This window comes from Rhamphochromis longiceps, linkage group LG5 (genome assembly GCF_057381845.1).
Source record: "Rhamphochromis longiceps isolate RC_006_pf linkage group LG5, R_longiceps_female_GT1.1, whole genome shotgun sequence".
Taxonomy (NCBI): Eukaryota; Metazoa; Chordata; class Actinopteri; order Cichliformes; family Cichlidae; genus Rhamphochromis; species Rhamphochromis longiceps.
The window spans coordinates 23,404,786-23,419,415 of record NC_140561.1 but is presented as its reverse complement, the minus strand read 5'-3'; the positions used below and the strand labels follow the sequence as shown (position 1 = coordinate 23,419,415).

At 39.2% G+C, this 14,630-nt stretch overlaps 1 protein-coding gene across 2 annotated transcripts; it reads left to right on the top strand.

Annotated features, from left to right (window-relative positions):
* Nucleotides 1–684: 684 nt before the first annotated feature.
* Nucleotides 685–11,123, top strand: frs3 (fibroblast growth factor receptor substrate 3). Of its 2 annotated transcripts, XM_085406738.1 has the most exons (7): nt 685–949; nt 2,213–2,338; nt 2,414–2,502; nt 2,649–2,835; nt 3,913–4,074; nt 5,465–5,586; nt 5,669–11,123. In XM_085406738.1, the coding sequence occupies exons 3-7, from the start codon at nt 2,437–2,439 to the stop codon at nt 6,971–6,973; spliced, it is 1,842 nt and encodes a 613-aa protein (XP_085262864.1). In that variant the 5' UTR covers nt 685–949; nt 2,213–2,338; nt 2,414–2,436; the 3' UTR covers nt 6,974–11,123. The 2 variants fall into 2 exon arrangements, with proteins under 2 accessions (XP_085262864.1, XP_085262865.1); XM_085406739.1 differs by lacking the exon at nt 685–949 and having other exon boundaries at nt 961–2,338.
* Nucleotides 11,124–14,630: the final 3,507 nt, after the last annotated feature.

Sequence of the window (14,630 nt, the reverse complement as noted above, 5' to 3'; positions counted from 1 at the left end):
TGCCTTGAAAACATGCTTTCTTCTCACATTCATCCAGGCTGCTAAATTATTCTGCTCTGTGGTGCTTTGTAGTTTCTTTACCTTTTTGTCATCTCGCTTAGACGTCCTGTCTTTTTTTTTTTAAATTAAAGCAGACTTCAGCACTTCATCCTTTGTGATTGTAAATGCTTAAATAAAACAACTTGAAGAAACAGGTGTGACTCTCCTTTTCAACAATTTTAAGTACACATATATTTGTAAACTGTATACATACACAGCCTTCTGCTGCTTACATTCTTTCTATTTCATCTGTAGATATTTTGAACATCTTATATCTCTATTGTATTTCTTCTATTGTACCCATTGTAGTTCTTTATAGTTGTTTCTATTGCTTTTAAATAATCATTTATCCTATTTATGCATTTTAAGTGGATTTTTTCACAGCAAAGGAAGAATGTCATTGCACAGGGAAACAAATATCTTTACTCTGCATATGACAATAAAACTTTGATACACTAAATTATGTTTTTTTTTCTTACGTGGCCCTCATTTAAAAGGTCCCCCCCCCCCCCCCCCCCCCTCTTTTTTCCCTTGCCCCTCCTCTCCTTCGGCCAAAGCAGGCACACCTTTCCCTCCGTGGTCCTCCAGCGTTTCTTACCTTCTTGTCGCTGCTTTGAGCCTCGTTGTCTGGCTGTGAACTCTCACCCCAGCTGCTTGGGAAATGTCATACAGGCAGAGGCCCGTGCTGCAGTAGGGGGGCGTAATAGGAGGAAAAAATAACATTTTCACTGCTCTCACTGCATCTTTTTTTATTCGCGTCTCTGAGGTGCAAGTGCCACATCCCCGCTACCAACACCACCACCAGCAGCAGCAGCCGCCGATAACTAACCGCAGTCTCAATGCTCACCTCGCATTAGGACTGATATTTAAAAAAAAAAAGAAAAGAAAAGAAAAAATCCGTGCCAGACATGTGAGTAGCAAACCATCGCTTGTCGCTCTCCACTTACCCGGTGATTGCTGTGCGCTCTCGCTATTGTATCCTCACACCAACGAGAACAGATGGTCATTGAACTGTGTCGTTGTGCTTTTGGTGTCACTGTGCTGTTTTCGTGGCTGCACGATCGCGTTTGCGGGGCAGGCGGCAGCCTCGCTGGCGGCTTGTTTTGGGCTCTGCGTCGGCTTGGCTAATTGAGCAACGAGGCTGTGATTTTTCGGCTGTAAATAGCTCAGTGGGAGGGAGACCCATTCATTCAGTGGCCGTGTGATAAGTGTGTGTGATGTAGCTATTAGCTCTTTAGCCCGCTTGCACTCATCCCCCCCCCCCTTCCAAGGTAGCCGTGGATTTGGTGTGGAGACAAAACCAGCCTGGTGTTTCCAGTCAGATGCGGAGGCCCAGGTTAGAGCGCACATAATGCGGCGGTGTTGATGTGAAATGTGTTTTTGGCCCCTCTGAGGAGCACAAACTGAGCTGGAACTACAAAGCTGATGCAGATGCGTGCACGGGGACGCAGGGGATCATGCAGGAGGTCTCGTTATTCGCTTGTGATCTGGGATGTACTTCAGTGCAAGGAACTCCCTGTACTTTTTTTTTGACTGACTGTAGTATTCTTAAGTGTTCTGCGGGGTTTGTTTGGATTATTGCAACGATTCATTGGTGTACTTACTTCCTTTAAACGCCCCCCCTTTTTTCTTTAAATCCCAAACTTCCACATTGGCATTACCGGAGCTGTCTATTTCCTCAATTCCTCTATTTCCCGCATTTGATTGGATGCTTTGGTTCTAGAAAGCTGGCATGATGAGTAGAAATATAACTGCAAGATACTGTGTTGCATTCTTAGGCTATAATTTGACTAATTAGGGTATTTACTCCATTATATATCTAGAAACACTACTGACATCCAGCCATTACACCGTCATCTCTAAACAGTCATGTTATTATTATTATTTTTAAATAACCTTAAGAATAAATAGTCTTATTACAGTTTTTGGTCCTCAAAGATTATAAAATAGCTACATGAAGTTCTGAATTTATTGCTTTTTGTAATTAAATTTGTCAGCATGTAATTGAAAGGTGATGGGAAACGTGCGGAGGAGGAGATGACATGCAACAGGTTCAGAGTTTTAAAACTCTGGGATGTTCACAATGACCAAACTCATGCTTTCCATATGGTTGAAGACAAGGTTCCTGCAATGATTTCCAACTCTTCTACTCCTCCGTCCCTCATGGTTTCAGGGGGAAGAACATTAATCCTCTTTGGAAGATGTCAATCCAGCAGACTAACTGGCTTGTGATGCCAATGCCCAGCAGAAGATCCTGGGACTGAGACGCGGATCCCTTTACACTGATGGCCTGGACTGAGTAAGTCATTCAGTGTTTGTTTATTTATTTTTATATGAGCGCTGTGTGTGATAGTGTTTGCTTCATCCGTGACAGGTTTCAGCTGGCCTGCTGAAGCTATGGGGAGCTGTTGGAGCTGTCTATACAGAGACCCCATCCGAGACAACCATCTCACCAAATTTAAGGTCAGGAATCCCCCAAAATCTTGTATATGTTTTTTTTTTTTTTTTTCCTCCTTACATAACAACTGTCCATTTGTGTCCATTTAAACTGTAGTAAACTGACGTGCCTTCCCCTTCACTTCACGTCATGCTGTTTCCGCCTCTGCTAGGTCACAAATGTAGACGATGAGGGCAACGAGCTGGGCTCTGGGATCATGGAGCTCACCCAAACTGAGCTCATTCTTCACACACGTAAGAGGGACGCCATCCGGTGGCCATATCTCTGCCTGCGTCGCTACGGCTATGACTCCAACCTGTTTTCTTTTGAGAGCGGCCGCCGCTGTCAGACCGGGCAGGGTGAGTAACATTTTCTCTGATTTTCTGCTTTGGTTACACGCCTGTAGAGTCGCTGTGGGAGTTGTTGTTGTTTTGTACGTCTTTTTGTACTAACCTAGGTTGTCCTTGTAGTATCTTTAGGTGTGGGCCACTTTGGGTAATTTGAAAGGATTCAAATGTAAGTCATGCAATCTGCTCCAATTCATTGAACACTCATCAAAGGATGACTTGGTGTGTGTGTGTGTGTGTGTGTGTGGGGGGGGGGGGTGTTTGTGAAATTAAATACAACTCTTATTTTAAAGGCAGTCAGAGGTGAGCTTGCGTGCTTACATTTGTGGAGAGCAGATTACTGTGTTCAAGAATTAGTTTGAAGAAAATCTGGAGCTTCAGGTGAAAAACAAAGCAGGGAGTTTTGACTTTTTCTCCTCAGCTCTGGACAAGAGCTGTGATGATCTGCGACACAGGAACTCAAATGGGACATAAACTGTTAACCGACGGCTATCCGTCGATGTCCACCCGACAGGAAAAAAATGTCAGTCTTTTGAAGCAAGTGATAGATGAAGTGACCGAAATTAATCCAGAAGTGAAACTGGTATTTTTGCATTGCACCACAAATCATGTGGTGTCATGTAAGTCGGTGCTAAATATTAACTGTAGTTGATGTAACTAAAATAATTAACTTGGTCGGACTTTGGCTTCACTGCTGGTCGAGCACTTCAAGTCCCTGCTGGATTTTTTTTATTCTCCTCTCAAAGAGGAGAAGTTTACCCACATGATGAAACATGCTCAGAAGATGTTGGCTCTCTTTGGATCTACCTTCATATGTGAACAAACATTCTCAGTGAGGAAGTTAAACAAATCCATATACAGAACCTCTCTGTGGCCATTTCCACCTGAGGCACTGAACCTGACTTTAATGCAGTTGTTCAAGTCCCAAAACAAACCAGACTTCTCTCTCAGTGATCGAGAAAAAAGGAACCGACCACCTCTGTAATATGGCCGATGTCTCTTTCAAGTAAGAAGAGACCTTTGTACGTCCTAAACGTGTTGTCATTGTGCTCTGGGTTTTTTTTTTTTGGTTTTTTTTTTTAAAAATAGGAATCTTTGCATTCAAGTGTTCTCGGGCAGAAGAGATCTTTAATCTGCTCCAGGAGCTGATGCAGTGCAACAGCATCAACGTGGTGGAAGAGTCGATGATGATGAGTCGGAGCGGTCACACACCAGAGATGGACATGTCTCGCACACCACAGACACCCAACAGTGAGTCACACAACACCAAACGCGCACACAAACAAAAGGATGCACTTTGAGACTAATTGCAGATGTTAGATGCAGTAATCCGTCGCTAAATTTAGCAGAACTTCTACAAAAAAGGCTTTGCAACTTTATTTTGGAGTGTTTTTCTTAAGCTGATGAACTATTTTCCCACACACTTTCTCAGAGTGATGAGTCTATCACCATCTTTACTTCTGAATGACTCAGCCTCTTTAGGAAACTCTTTTTATACCAAGTCATGCTACCGAGCTGTTGCCAGTTAACCTATTAAACGGTTTCTTTGAGTCTTTGGTTGCCACTGTTTAAACAGTTCCTGGCATCAAAATGAGATGAAACGGCTGCCTGATAAGTTAAATGCCTAATCAGTGTGTGAGAAATGGAGGTTTCCATGTCACATTCTTCTAAATGACATATTAGACCTTTTCATTCTTGAAATGCTTAATCTTGAACTCATAATTGAAGAAAAGTTGTCAGTTTCTGGAGGAAAAACAAATGAGCCTCTTTTCCCCATTAGGAGTTTTATGAGACGCCTTTCAGGTTATGAAGTTTGCCCCAGTTTTGTCATATTTGTTTACAGTCTCTGCTACTTTAGTGAGAGGCAGGTAGCCTGTCCAGGGCCTAATAGCAAAGTGGAACGCTTACTGAGGAGCCTTTAGGTTAAAGAGCCCAAGATTTCCATTCAAAATCAGTGAACACCAAAACAGAGCCAGAAGAGAGTCAGTGTTGAGCAGTCATGTTGCTCATTAACGGTTGCATGTGTTAAAGAAGACAACAGTTTGGCAACAGGTTCACTATTTGAAGGTAAAATAGTTTCTACTGCCCCCAAGTGGCGACAACATCAATTGCTTCAGGTTTAACCAACAAATGCGTAGTGACATCTCATCTCATTTCACACTTTGAAGCGTAACACAGCCAGAAAGACTTGCTTTCATTATTACATTTACATTACTGTATTAGGAAAAGACACTACCATGTCAGCTAACTGAACCTCTGTAAATGCACTTCAAGCATTCCTTCAAGCACTTCAAATGGTCCTAAAAATGGATATCACTGTTATCCTCTTTGGCTGGAGGATAAAACAAAAAAAACAAAACATGAAAAATCAAAACATTGTCATATTTTATTTTTGATTGTGAAAGTGCTGCTGGTCTTAAAAGGTTTGCTTTGGTGAAGTTCCTTCTTCTTTGGTGATTTGTTATTCTTGTTGATATAATCCCTTTTTAATGTTGTGGGTTTTTTTTGTTTTTTGTTTGTTTGTTTTTTTATGTATCCACTGATTTACTGCAAAAAGGATTTTAAATAACACTTTAACATTTAATACTTTACGTAACAGCCTCACTTGATTTATTTATTTATTTTTCTTTACCTGTACCAGCTCCAGCATTTCCTATCCAGGCTTTTCCCAATGGATACCCTGGTTATCCAATCAGAGGAGATTCCTCTCAACCATCGATTGCTGATGATCATGGACATAGCCTCATGGGTTTGGAAGACCAGGTGAGACCTCTGAGTGCGCTTTTAACTGGACTTTAGCTGTGCTGTTTCGCCAATGTAACAAAGTCTTTATTTTCTCTTACAGACCCACACCTATGTAAATACTGTGAGCATGGAGGGGGATCTTTCCATGCGTCATTGTGTGCACTCTCTACCTGAGGTACGGCCTAGCACTTTTCCTGAAACAACACGGGGAGCCATGCCTGTAGGGGGCCAAGGAAATCCGCAGTCCAACCTGCGGTGCTGTCCCCTCGAGGAGCATAAAGATCCTCAGGTGTTCCTACAGACGTCCTCGCAGGAGGTCAAATTCATGCTGGGTCCCACTCCAGCGCAACGGCATCTGCTGGAGAGAGAGAGGGAGAGGCACGGGCACAATCCTCACAACCTTCAGCCAGTAGAGGGCGCAGCAAGCTCAGAGACGGAAGGAGACGAGCCCTCTATGCACCTGTGCAACTCTCACTCCTACCACCATTTCCATCATCACATGCACCGGCACCTGGGCCATGAGCACCAGGAGGGCTGCCAGAGTGGCGAGCTCACGTACGAGAATATCAACGGCCTGCGAAGTGGCCGTAAGCAGCGTCTGAGTCCCAGCAGCGTGTCGCAATCCGTAGGTTCAAGCAGCAGTAGCAGCACCGGGGACAGTCATTCTCACTCCCTCTTACACGGTCACGGGCCGACATCGCTACCCCCGCAGGGGTACTCCTGTGAGAGGGGCATGGGTGGAGCTCATCGTCGGACAGCTCTGCTTAACTACGAGAACTTACCCTCTCTGCCGCCGGTGTGGGAGTACAGCGCTCTCCAGCGGGATGATGAGCAGGAAGAGGAAGACGATGACCAGGATGATGAGGAATATGAAGAAGAAGAGGAAGATTTTGATGAGTACGAATTCTCAGAAGGCCCCGGGACACCCAATGGTTACCATCAAGACGGCCGGGGCATACACAGAGACGCCCTGCAGAACTATGTCAACACAGAGCAGGTTCAGCCTCCCCGGCTTCGACACGCCTGCCCCCCGCATCCACGGCCGTGTCACCCAGACAGAGGGGGGCGAATATTTAGCTTTGATTTCCGCAGACGATCGAGGTCAGGGGTTGGAGGTTGTGAGCACAGCCACATGCCTCCTTCGCGGCAGCTGAATTACATCCAGGTGGACCTGGAAGGAGAGCCTCCCTGCCAAGCCCTCAGCAGCGGGGGTGCCCAGACCCAGCCACAGCACCAGCGCCTACCACCCAAAAAATGTGGTCCGCAGGCACCCCGGCGCAGCGAATGCTACGCAGTCATTGACCTAAAGAAGACCGCTGCCATGTCCAACCTGCAGAAAGCTCTGCCCAGGGATGATGGGACTTCCAGAAAGACTCGCCACAACAGCACAGACCTGCCTCTGTAAATGGTGTTCGAACTGAGAAGGAGCAATGAAGACAGATGAAGGCTTATCCTCATCTTAGCACACTGGACCCTTCACTGTCATCCATCCATTCAACTGTCGGGCTGATCAGTACAGTACAGGTACCTAATTAGAAACTTACTGAAACCTAACTGTGCATATACAAGCAAAAGAGAAATCTCTGAGGAGAATTTGCCATTTTATTTTGTGTTGTCAGATATTTGGTGTAAAGCTCTCTGGAGAAATCTGCATTTTTTTTGTTGCAGATAATTGCTGGATATTTGAATATTATTATATCTAACCATAAAGTCACATATGTGTATGTAAAATATATGTATATTTGACTTTTGGCTTAGTTTGGCCGAGAGTTTAGCAGAGAGTTATACGTAGAAGCAGTCGTTGCCATAATGTTTTAGTGCAAATCTTTTAAAACCATCCACACTCATAAATGTTGTTGCTCCTATCATATAGTTTGCCAAACACTTTGAGTGTCAGAGTTATGAACCTCATCTCCGAAATTATGTTGTTAGCATGAAGGATGGTAATGGTTCCTCCCAGATACTGGTCAATGTTCATACCTCATCAAAAGCACTTAAATCTAATGTTGTGGCTAGTAGAAGAGACCATTATTTGTTACTGTATGCCTATAGAGCATTTTGCACACAATCCTATGGAATTGTATTTCATCTTTTTTTTTTTTTTTTTTTTTTTTTTTTTTTTTTTCCTTTTTTAAGGAGTTATTTAGTTCAGTCCTAGCTTAAAAAAAATGATGGCTTAAACAAATCGAAGAGAATGTGATATTTGAAGAAATATACTAAACTAAATGATGGTGAAAGTAGCACACATGCATTAAATGAGCTTTAGCTCCCTCCTGTCAACATGCAGCAATTGAAAAAGTAGCATATCAACTTTGATCACACCTCCTGCTTATCATCTCAAACCTGCAGGAGGTTCACGCTTGTCACGTTGCACTTTTGACCCTGGGCCGCTGAAACGCTCTTTGTCACCACTCCCGCGCCACTGGAGCCACAGGTTGTGTCCTTTTACCAAAAACAGGGGTTCAAATATTTCCCGGAGATAATAATGTAGATAGTTTATTTAAATGTTCTTGAAAGAGATGCTGATAACCTCAAATCGTGGCATTAAGCTATAACCTCACACAAAATGTTGTCAGTTATCAGGTACGGATGTTCTGTTTGAAAAGGGTTGTCGCAAAATCATCCACTGAAGATTTTTGTGAGAGAAATTGTCAACCAATTAACAGATATTTATTTATTTATTTATTTATTTCACTTTAATTTATTCTCTCTCTCTCTTTTTTTGTTTTGTTTTGTTTTCCACGTGACGACCAGCGTTTTGTAGTCCAGTTGGTAATATGGAGACCAAAGTTTCACCTCAGATTACCACTGGACACTGATGTATTACTGTTATAACTGTGCTTAATTATATTTTAAACAAAAGAAAGACTGTATTTATATTTTAAGTGCCAAAACTTAATTCCAAACTGTACGATGAATAAAATCAAATGTGCCATTTGGGTTGGTAGAAATCTATAGGACAGAAAGGCATAAGAGGAGAACAGTCAGAAGACAAAAAGGAAAAAAGAAAATCCTGCTTTTTAAGGATAACACAAGCTAAAATAATAAAATCTGCACATTCCACCTCATCCACATCGACAGCCATTTCGAAGGGGCATATAAGAATGGTAATCTTGTGGTCTGATAATCACTGTTAGGGTGGTTTTTATGCTGCTACTTGTACATACTGACAGTAGCCCATGTAAGCTACATGAAAAAAAATGTGATGTCAGATCCTTATCATATCGTTGATAGAAGTAGCATTGTTGTGTTCTCCTGAGATTTTTTGTTTTGTTTTGTTTTCTCAGAGCTGTAGAAATGTCACGTACCATTTAATTGAATGTTTTATTTGACCAATATTTCATGTAATCGAGATTGTTTTCTGATTAACTAACTGTCTGGTATGGGGAGAGTTAATGGAAGCACACAGATCTCTTTCTTTGTTCTGCTTTTTTTTTTTTTTTTTTTTTTTTTTTAAAAATGAGCGTTCACATCAGGGTGATGTTTTCAGCCTATAAAGGAAGGCCAGATGTTCTATGTTTACACATGTGCGGGCCTTCAGATGCAGATGTATTGTGGCATTAAGCTGAAGTTGGTCTTTTTTTTTTTTTTTTTTTTTTTTTTTTTTTTTCACGCATTTTTCTAAGCATTTCCATTAAATGAGACAAAAATGTATTTTTTTAACATCTGTGCATGAATTGAAGTATTCAAGCTGAGTGGAAACAACCTTTTAAAATGTGTTAAGAATAAACAGAGCCCAACCAATTTATTGGTGTGCAGATGTTATCGGACGATATTAGCTGTTTGCTGATATATTAGTGTTAGGGTTTATAATTTTCAATAAATAAAAATTAAAAAGGTAGAGAAGAGACAAAAAAAAACCACCCTTCAACCATGCTGTTGATGTTGCATGGTTTGTCCAACAGAGGGCACTCGACAGCAACAAAACAACCAGCTGATCCAAACAGAGTTGGCCAGAGTGTAAAGTCATAAATAAATAACAAGAAAAAAAAATGCTGGGTAATTCTTTTTGTTTAATGTGCCTGAAAGAGAGAAAACAAAATAAATGTTTATATTGCAGTATTGGATATTAGTATCTTAAAAATTTGTAAGGACTCTTATGTGCTTACGTGAAGCTGAAACCTAAAACCTAAATTCTTCTGTTCCCTGAAACTATATATTATCATATTTCAATTCCCACTTCAGATATTTTCCTCAAATAGAAAAACAAAACTGTGTGAACCATTATAGATGTAAAATTTTGAATTATTGCTCAAATATTGTTGTACTACTGTTACTTTCAAGATAAAGTAGTAAATGTTCAGATTTTCTAAAAATTTGATAATATGTAACCAGCAAGTTTTTTTTTTGTTTGTTTTTTTTTATAAAAATATTTTTGCCCTAATTACTTATTTAAAATCTTCAGATAATTAGTTAAAAGATGGCTACCAATATAAAAAAAAATCTGCTACTAATGTTTTATTTTAAGTGATCAAAAGGATTTTACAACAACAAATGTTATCTATCATTTTTTTAACAATCCATTTAAAACTACAAACATTAAACCTGAAACTGTGAAACTCTCAAATGATTGACAAAGCAGTTAATCAGCTTTCATTGTAGTAAAATAAGTGTAACTTAGCTTCCTAACTTTACATAAAAGTTGCTTGTTGTTTTTGATTTTGTTCTTTGACAAAAAAACACGTTAACTCTCCTATTTATAAAGGGAAAAAAAAAAAAGACCAACTTGTAGCTGCCGTTTTTGCTAGATTTGTGAGGACATTGTTGTGATACATCAGAGGGATGTTTACATTTTTTGCAATAATATGTAATTCATTGTTTTGCCAATCCAAATTGGACCAATATTTGAAGATTATTGAAATGTATAGTCTAAAGAAGTGTGGTCTTAATGTATTTAATCATGTTTGTCTATGAATCTTATTATTTGAGATACAATGTTCATTTGTCAGCCTCAGTAGAGTGAATTTAACTTTAAAAAGAAAAATGTTTTCTTGACTGTCAGTTAGCTCAACATGAACAGTGCCATATATTATGTTACCATTGCCAATACTTCAGAGTTTATTGCATTACATTTTTCAAAGCTGTGGTGATGTATCATAAACGACTCCGTAAGTCAATCATTCATTTTCTCAGAATAATGTTACGTGTGGTTTTATAGGTGTTATAAAATTCTGCACCATTACCGTGATTGCCACTGTTTATTGATTAATAATCAATGACGTTTAAGTAATTGTTTTTCAAATCATTCAGCTTCAAAATACTCGCTGCTGAGGTCAAACGAACTCGGGGGCCATAAGATAACGGCACCCACCTCATTACTCACTGTGATTGGCCTGGTGCCGATGCTATCTCAAGCATTTACTTTTCATAAACTTTAGTATTTATGCCTAAGGCATGATTCACACAGGTGTCTATGAGGTTGTCAGTGTGGTGTGGTTGTTTCTGCTTGTGCAATCTGCAGGGCAAGTGGCAACGAGTCCTCCCATTAGGTTCCCCAAAACAGCATTTATTTGAAGGGGTTGTTTTAAAATAAAAGTCAAAATAAAAATAATATATATTCTTTGTGTTTACTGTGAAAGCGTAATTGCATACCTTATCCATTAAAAAATAAAATCTTGTTGTGCCTTGCATTTTCAAGCTGAAGAAATATCTTTACTGCCATTGATTGTAGCATCCTGATGGAGAAAAGAAAGTCAGCACCTCTTGAAGGTTTGGAGACAGAAAGCAAAATAGCCTTTTAGTCTTTTGTGTTGTACTTTGTAGTCAATCCTGATGGTCAATCACTGTATTTTTTTTCCCTCTTTATTTTTCTTAAATGAAGTTTGTTAAAAGAGAAGTTTGGCATTTTCGGAAAAATGAATATTTGCTTTCTTACTAAGAGTTAGATTGATGCCACAGACACTTATGTGATGTGAAAGATGTAGACATAGGTTTGTGAAGCCCTGGTTTGAAGCCTCAATTTTAGCATGTCATCTGCTGCCATGATGGGTTTTTTTATTTGGCACATTTTGAACAGAGGGTGACATGCTAATTTATCAGCTAACGCTGGCAATCTTGGGTAACTTGGAGAGCACATTGGTGTTAAGTAACATAACACTAAAATACTAAAAGAAAATTAAAAAAAAAAAATAGAATTTCATTTTGTTTTTGTTTTTTTTAAATACTATTTTACTGTTTAATTATTTGAAAAAGCATAGGGGAAGGCTAGTAGACAGCTAATGCTAGCAGCCACTTGTGTTGGTAGGCTAACTACCTTTTAAAATGCTGTTATAAAAATATTCATAACTCACCACTTTAGAGTTGTTATGAAGTGATAAATTGATTCATTTTTATTTTATTTTAGTTTACACGGTTTAAAAATGCTTATTTATCCTGAATGACTTGCCAGTTCAGCAGCTTTATATGTGTTAAAATGATAAGGTTTATCATGCTCCCACCTAGCTTAGCTCAACTTGACTTAGAGACTGAAAAGCATCCTATCTTTATTTGCAGGCGCTCTGCTTGTCAAAGTCCTGCTCAGCTGATTTTGTGTTTTTAAAGCCAAATGAATATAAAAATGGACGTTCAGGAGCAAAGAGGAGTACTGTCAGTGAAGTTAAGCTATCTAGAATGACTACTGTACATAAGAAGCATACTGTGGTAGTATTATGAATCGTTTCTGTCTGACAAAATGTTTAAGTTTGAAACACGTGGATAAAATGTCTATTTTTAATCTTTTCTGAAGGTGTCATTATAGTTGAAGAAAAGAGACATACGCTTGATTAATTTCTGAGACTTCTCGGAGAAATCCAGTTTGCCAGCTCAAGTTTGGGTATTAAAATGTGAATTCACATTATTAACAGCATTGTTAAATTTTTTTATTTTATTTAAATTTGATTATTTTATTTGTTAAGCACTGTAGTTAAAATAGAAATTGCCGAGGCTCAGAGGTGTTGCTTGGCAGATTCCACTACCTTTGGACTTAAACAGGGCAGCTGCTTCAAGTAGCTGACAATCTTCACGCTGAACTAGCAGTCTGCAAGTGGCAGCTTTATATTTACTGTAAAGACATGAGATTGGTGGTGTTCTCATCCAACTCTTGAAGGCAGATAAAGCATTTTTCCTAAAAATGTGGGACCATTCTTTTAAGTTGTTGAAATTGAATCTGAATATTTCAGAGTTTTTATTTGAGCCAACTTGAGACGCACAGTGATTTGTAAAAGTCTGAGCAGTGAAAAAGCCAAACTCAGTATGACTGGAAAGGTGTGAATCATGACTAGTGTGTTGTGCAGCATGCATCGTCGATTATAAGTAAAGATTATTGTCTTTGTCATCTAACCGTCAGGTGACTGATTTCCCATCAGCTGCAGCTTCTGTAGGTATAGCTGAATGAGGAAATAAAACATCATTTTTGTTGTTTGTTTGTTTTTTAATTTTTTTTTTTTGGGGGGGGGGGGGGGGGTTGTATATGAATCATGTGTTGGGTTTAAAGAATACAGTGGGAACAGAAAGGCCAGCAGTTATACATCACATCGTCTTCATCAGTGCTTTCCACGAATATTCATAAAAATGGCATATTGTAACACCTCAACTTCTCGTTCATGCTACAAGATCTTTGTCAAAAATATAGAAAAGCATCAGAAAACTGTAATATCATTATTGTTATTATTATTATTGTGTATTTTTATTTTTATTTTAAATCTGGTTTGTTTTCGTCCGGGTGTAATTGCCACCGGGGGTGATGTACATGTACGGGTCTGAGCTGTACATTTTTTTTGTGACTGATTTGTGTATTTACATACAGTTTGGGCTAACTTTGTGACTATTATATGAATTTATGAATTGAATGAGTGCCAAATATGCTTGAGCATGACAAAATCTGGGACCTGCAAGGAGCTGCAGGCACTCTGACTCATCAGAGTGATGCCTGAGTGACTCACTGCTGTTGTAGACTCTCCTTGAGTTTTGAATGCACAGCTGAAGGTTTAATCATGCTTAATATTTTTTATGAAAATGAGGGGGGGGACTTCTTTATGTTTTGGTCTCAGTTTGAAAAACTTTCTTCAGATATTTGTTGTACGTTTCTGTGTCCAATCATGGCTTATTAATGAATATGCAGTGATGGTCTTATCATGCTGCCATTAGAGGTGATTATAAAAAGCTTCATTTGTTGAGATGTCAAAAAAGTCATTTTGGGTCATTTTCATTCTTAAATCATTCCACACAGAGACGCGTTGTATGTTATCTAAACTCCTCTTCATCCCAAAAATAAGGTGAGCCTGACATCTGGTGAATTTTACCCTGAATTTTATCAAATATAGAGTGTGGATTTGTCCAAAATGTAAAAGTAAATGTAATTCTAATAATAAAATGAAGCTATGGAAAAAAACAAACAAACAAAAAAAACTCCGCTGTGCACTAAATGGTGTCTGTTTTTTCTTCATGTCGACATATCAGTAGCAAAGCTTTTTCCCCTCCAGGATCATGTGCCTCGTTGTTCTTACATTATGGCATTTACTGAATTTTTTTTTTTTTTTTTTTTACAATCAGAGTTTAAGAATTAAAGAAAAGTGGGGAAGATGTGATTAACGTCATAAGAAACCTGATAACTTTAAGAAGAGAAAAGCTTTGTTCCACAAGCATGTGAAACTGTCCTTATGAAATGCCTGTAATACAATACCCAAAGCGCTGCATTGAAGATCATTCATCCTCAGGCACGGAAGCTAAGAGGTGAGCTGACAGGAATGCCTTTAGTCAACGGAGATGAGTGATGTTAAATGTATGAAGGCCATCTCAAGCAGAACGAGTAGCTCAATGTCCTGCACAAGAGGATTTATTTACTCTTCAAATTGTGGATTAACCAACAATGAAATAGTGATTTTTATTCCAGATTTATTTTTGCAGCTCAATATTAACATCTTTTAAGCACTTCTCTCTCTGTGCTGGTAATTATATGTACAGAGAACGTGGTTCATGTGAGCATTCGATTTACACCAAAATGTAAATATATTCTTTAAAGCCTTGTGTTCATATAATTGTCTGGTTATTCTATCAGAAAGTAACAAAGCACCACTTTACTGGGA

What these genes read in the sequence shown, in the direction of transcription:
- frs3 (XM_085406738.1), top strand. Translation starts at nt 2,437, where the DNA reads ATGGGGAGCTGTTGGAGCTGTCTATACAGAGACCCCATCCGAGACAAC. An exon ending in ACCATCTCACCAAATTTAAG is followed by an intron (nt 2,503 to 2,648) that starts GTCAGGAATCCC and finishes CGCCTCTGCTAG; the next exon opens with GTCACAAATGTAGACGATGA. An exon ending in CCGCTGTCAGACCGGGCAGG is followed by an intron (nt 2,836 to 3,912) that starts GTGAGTAACATT and finishes TTTTAAAAATAG; the next exon opens with GAATCTTTGCATTCAAGTGT.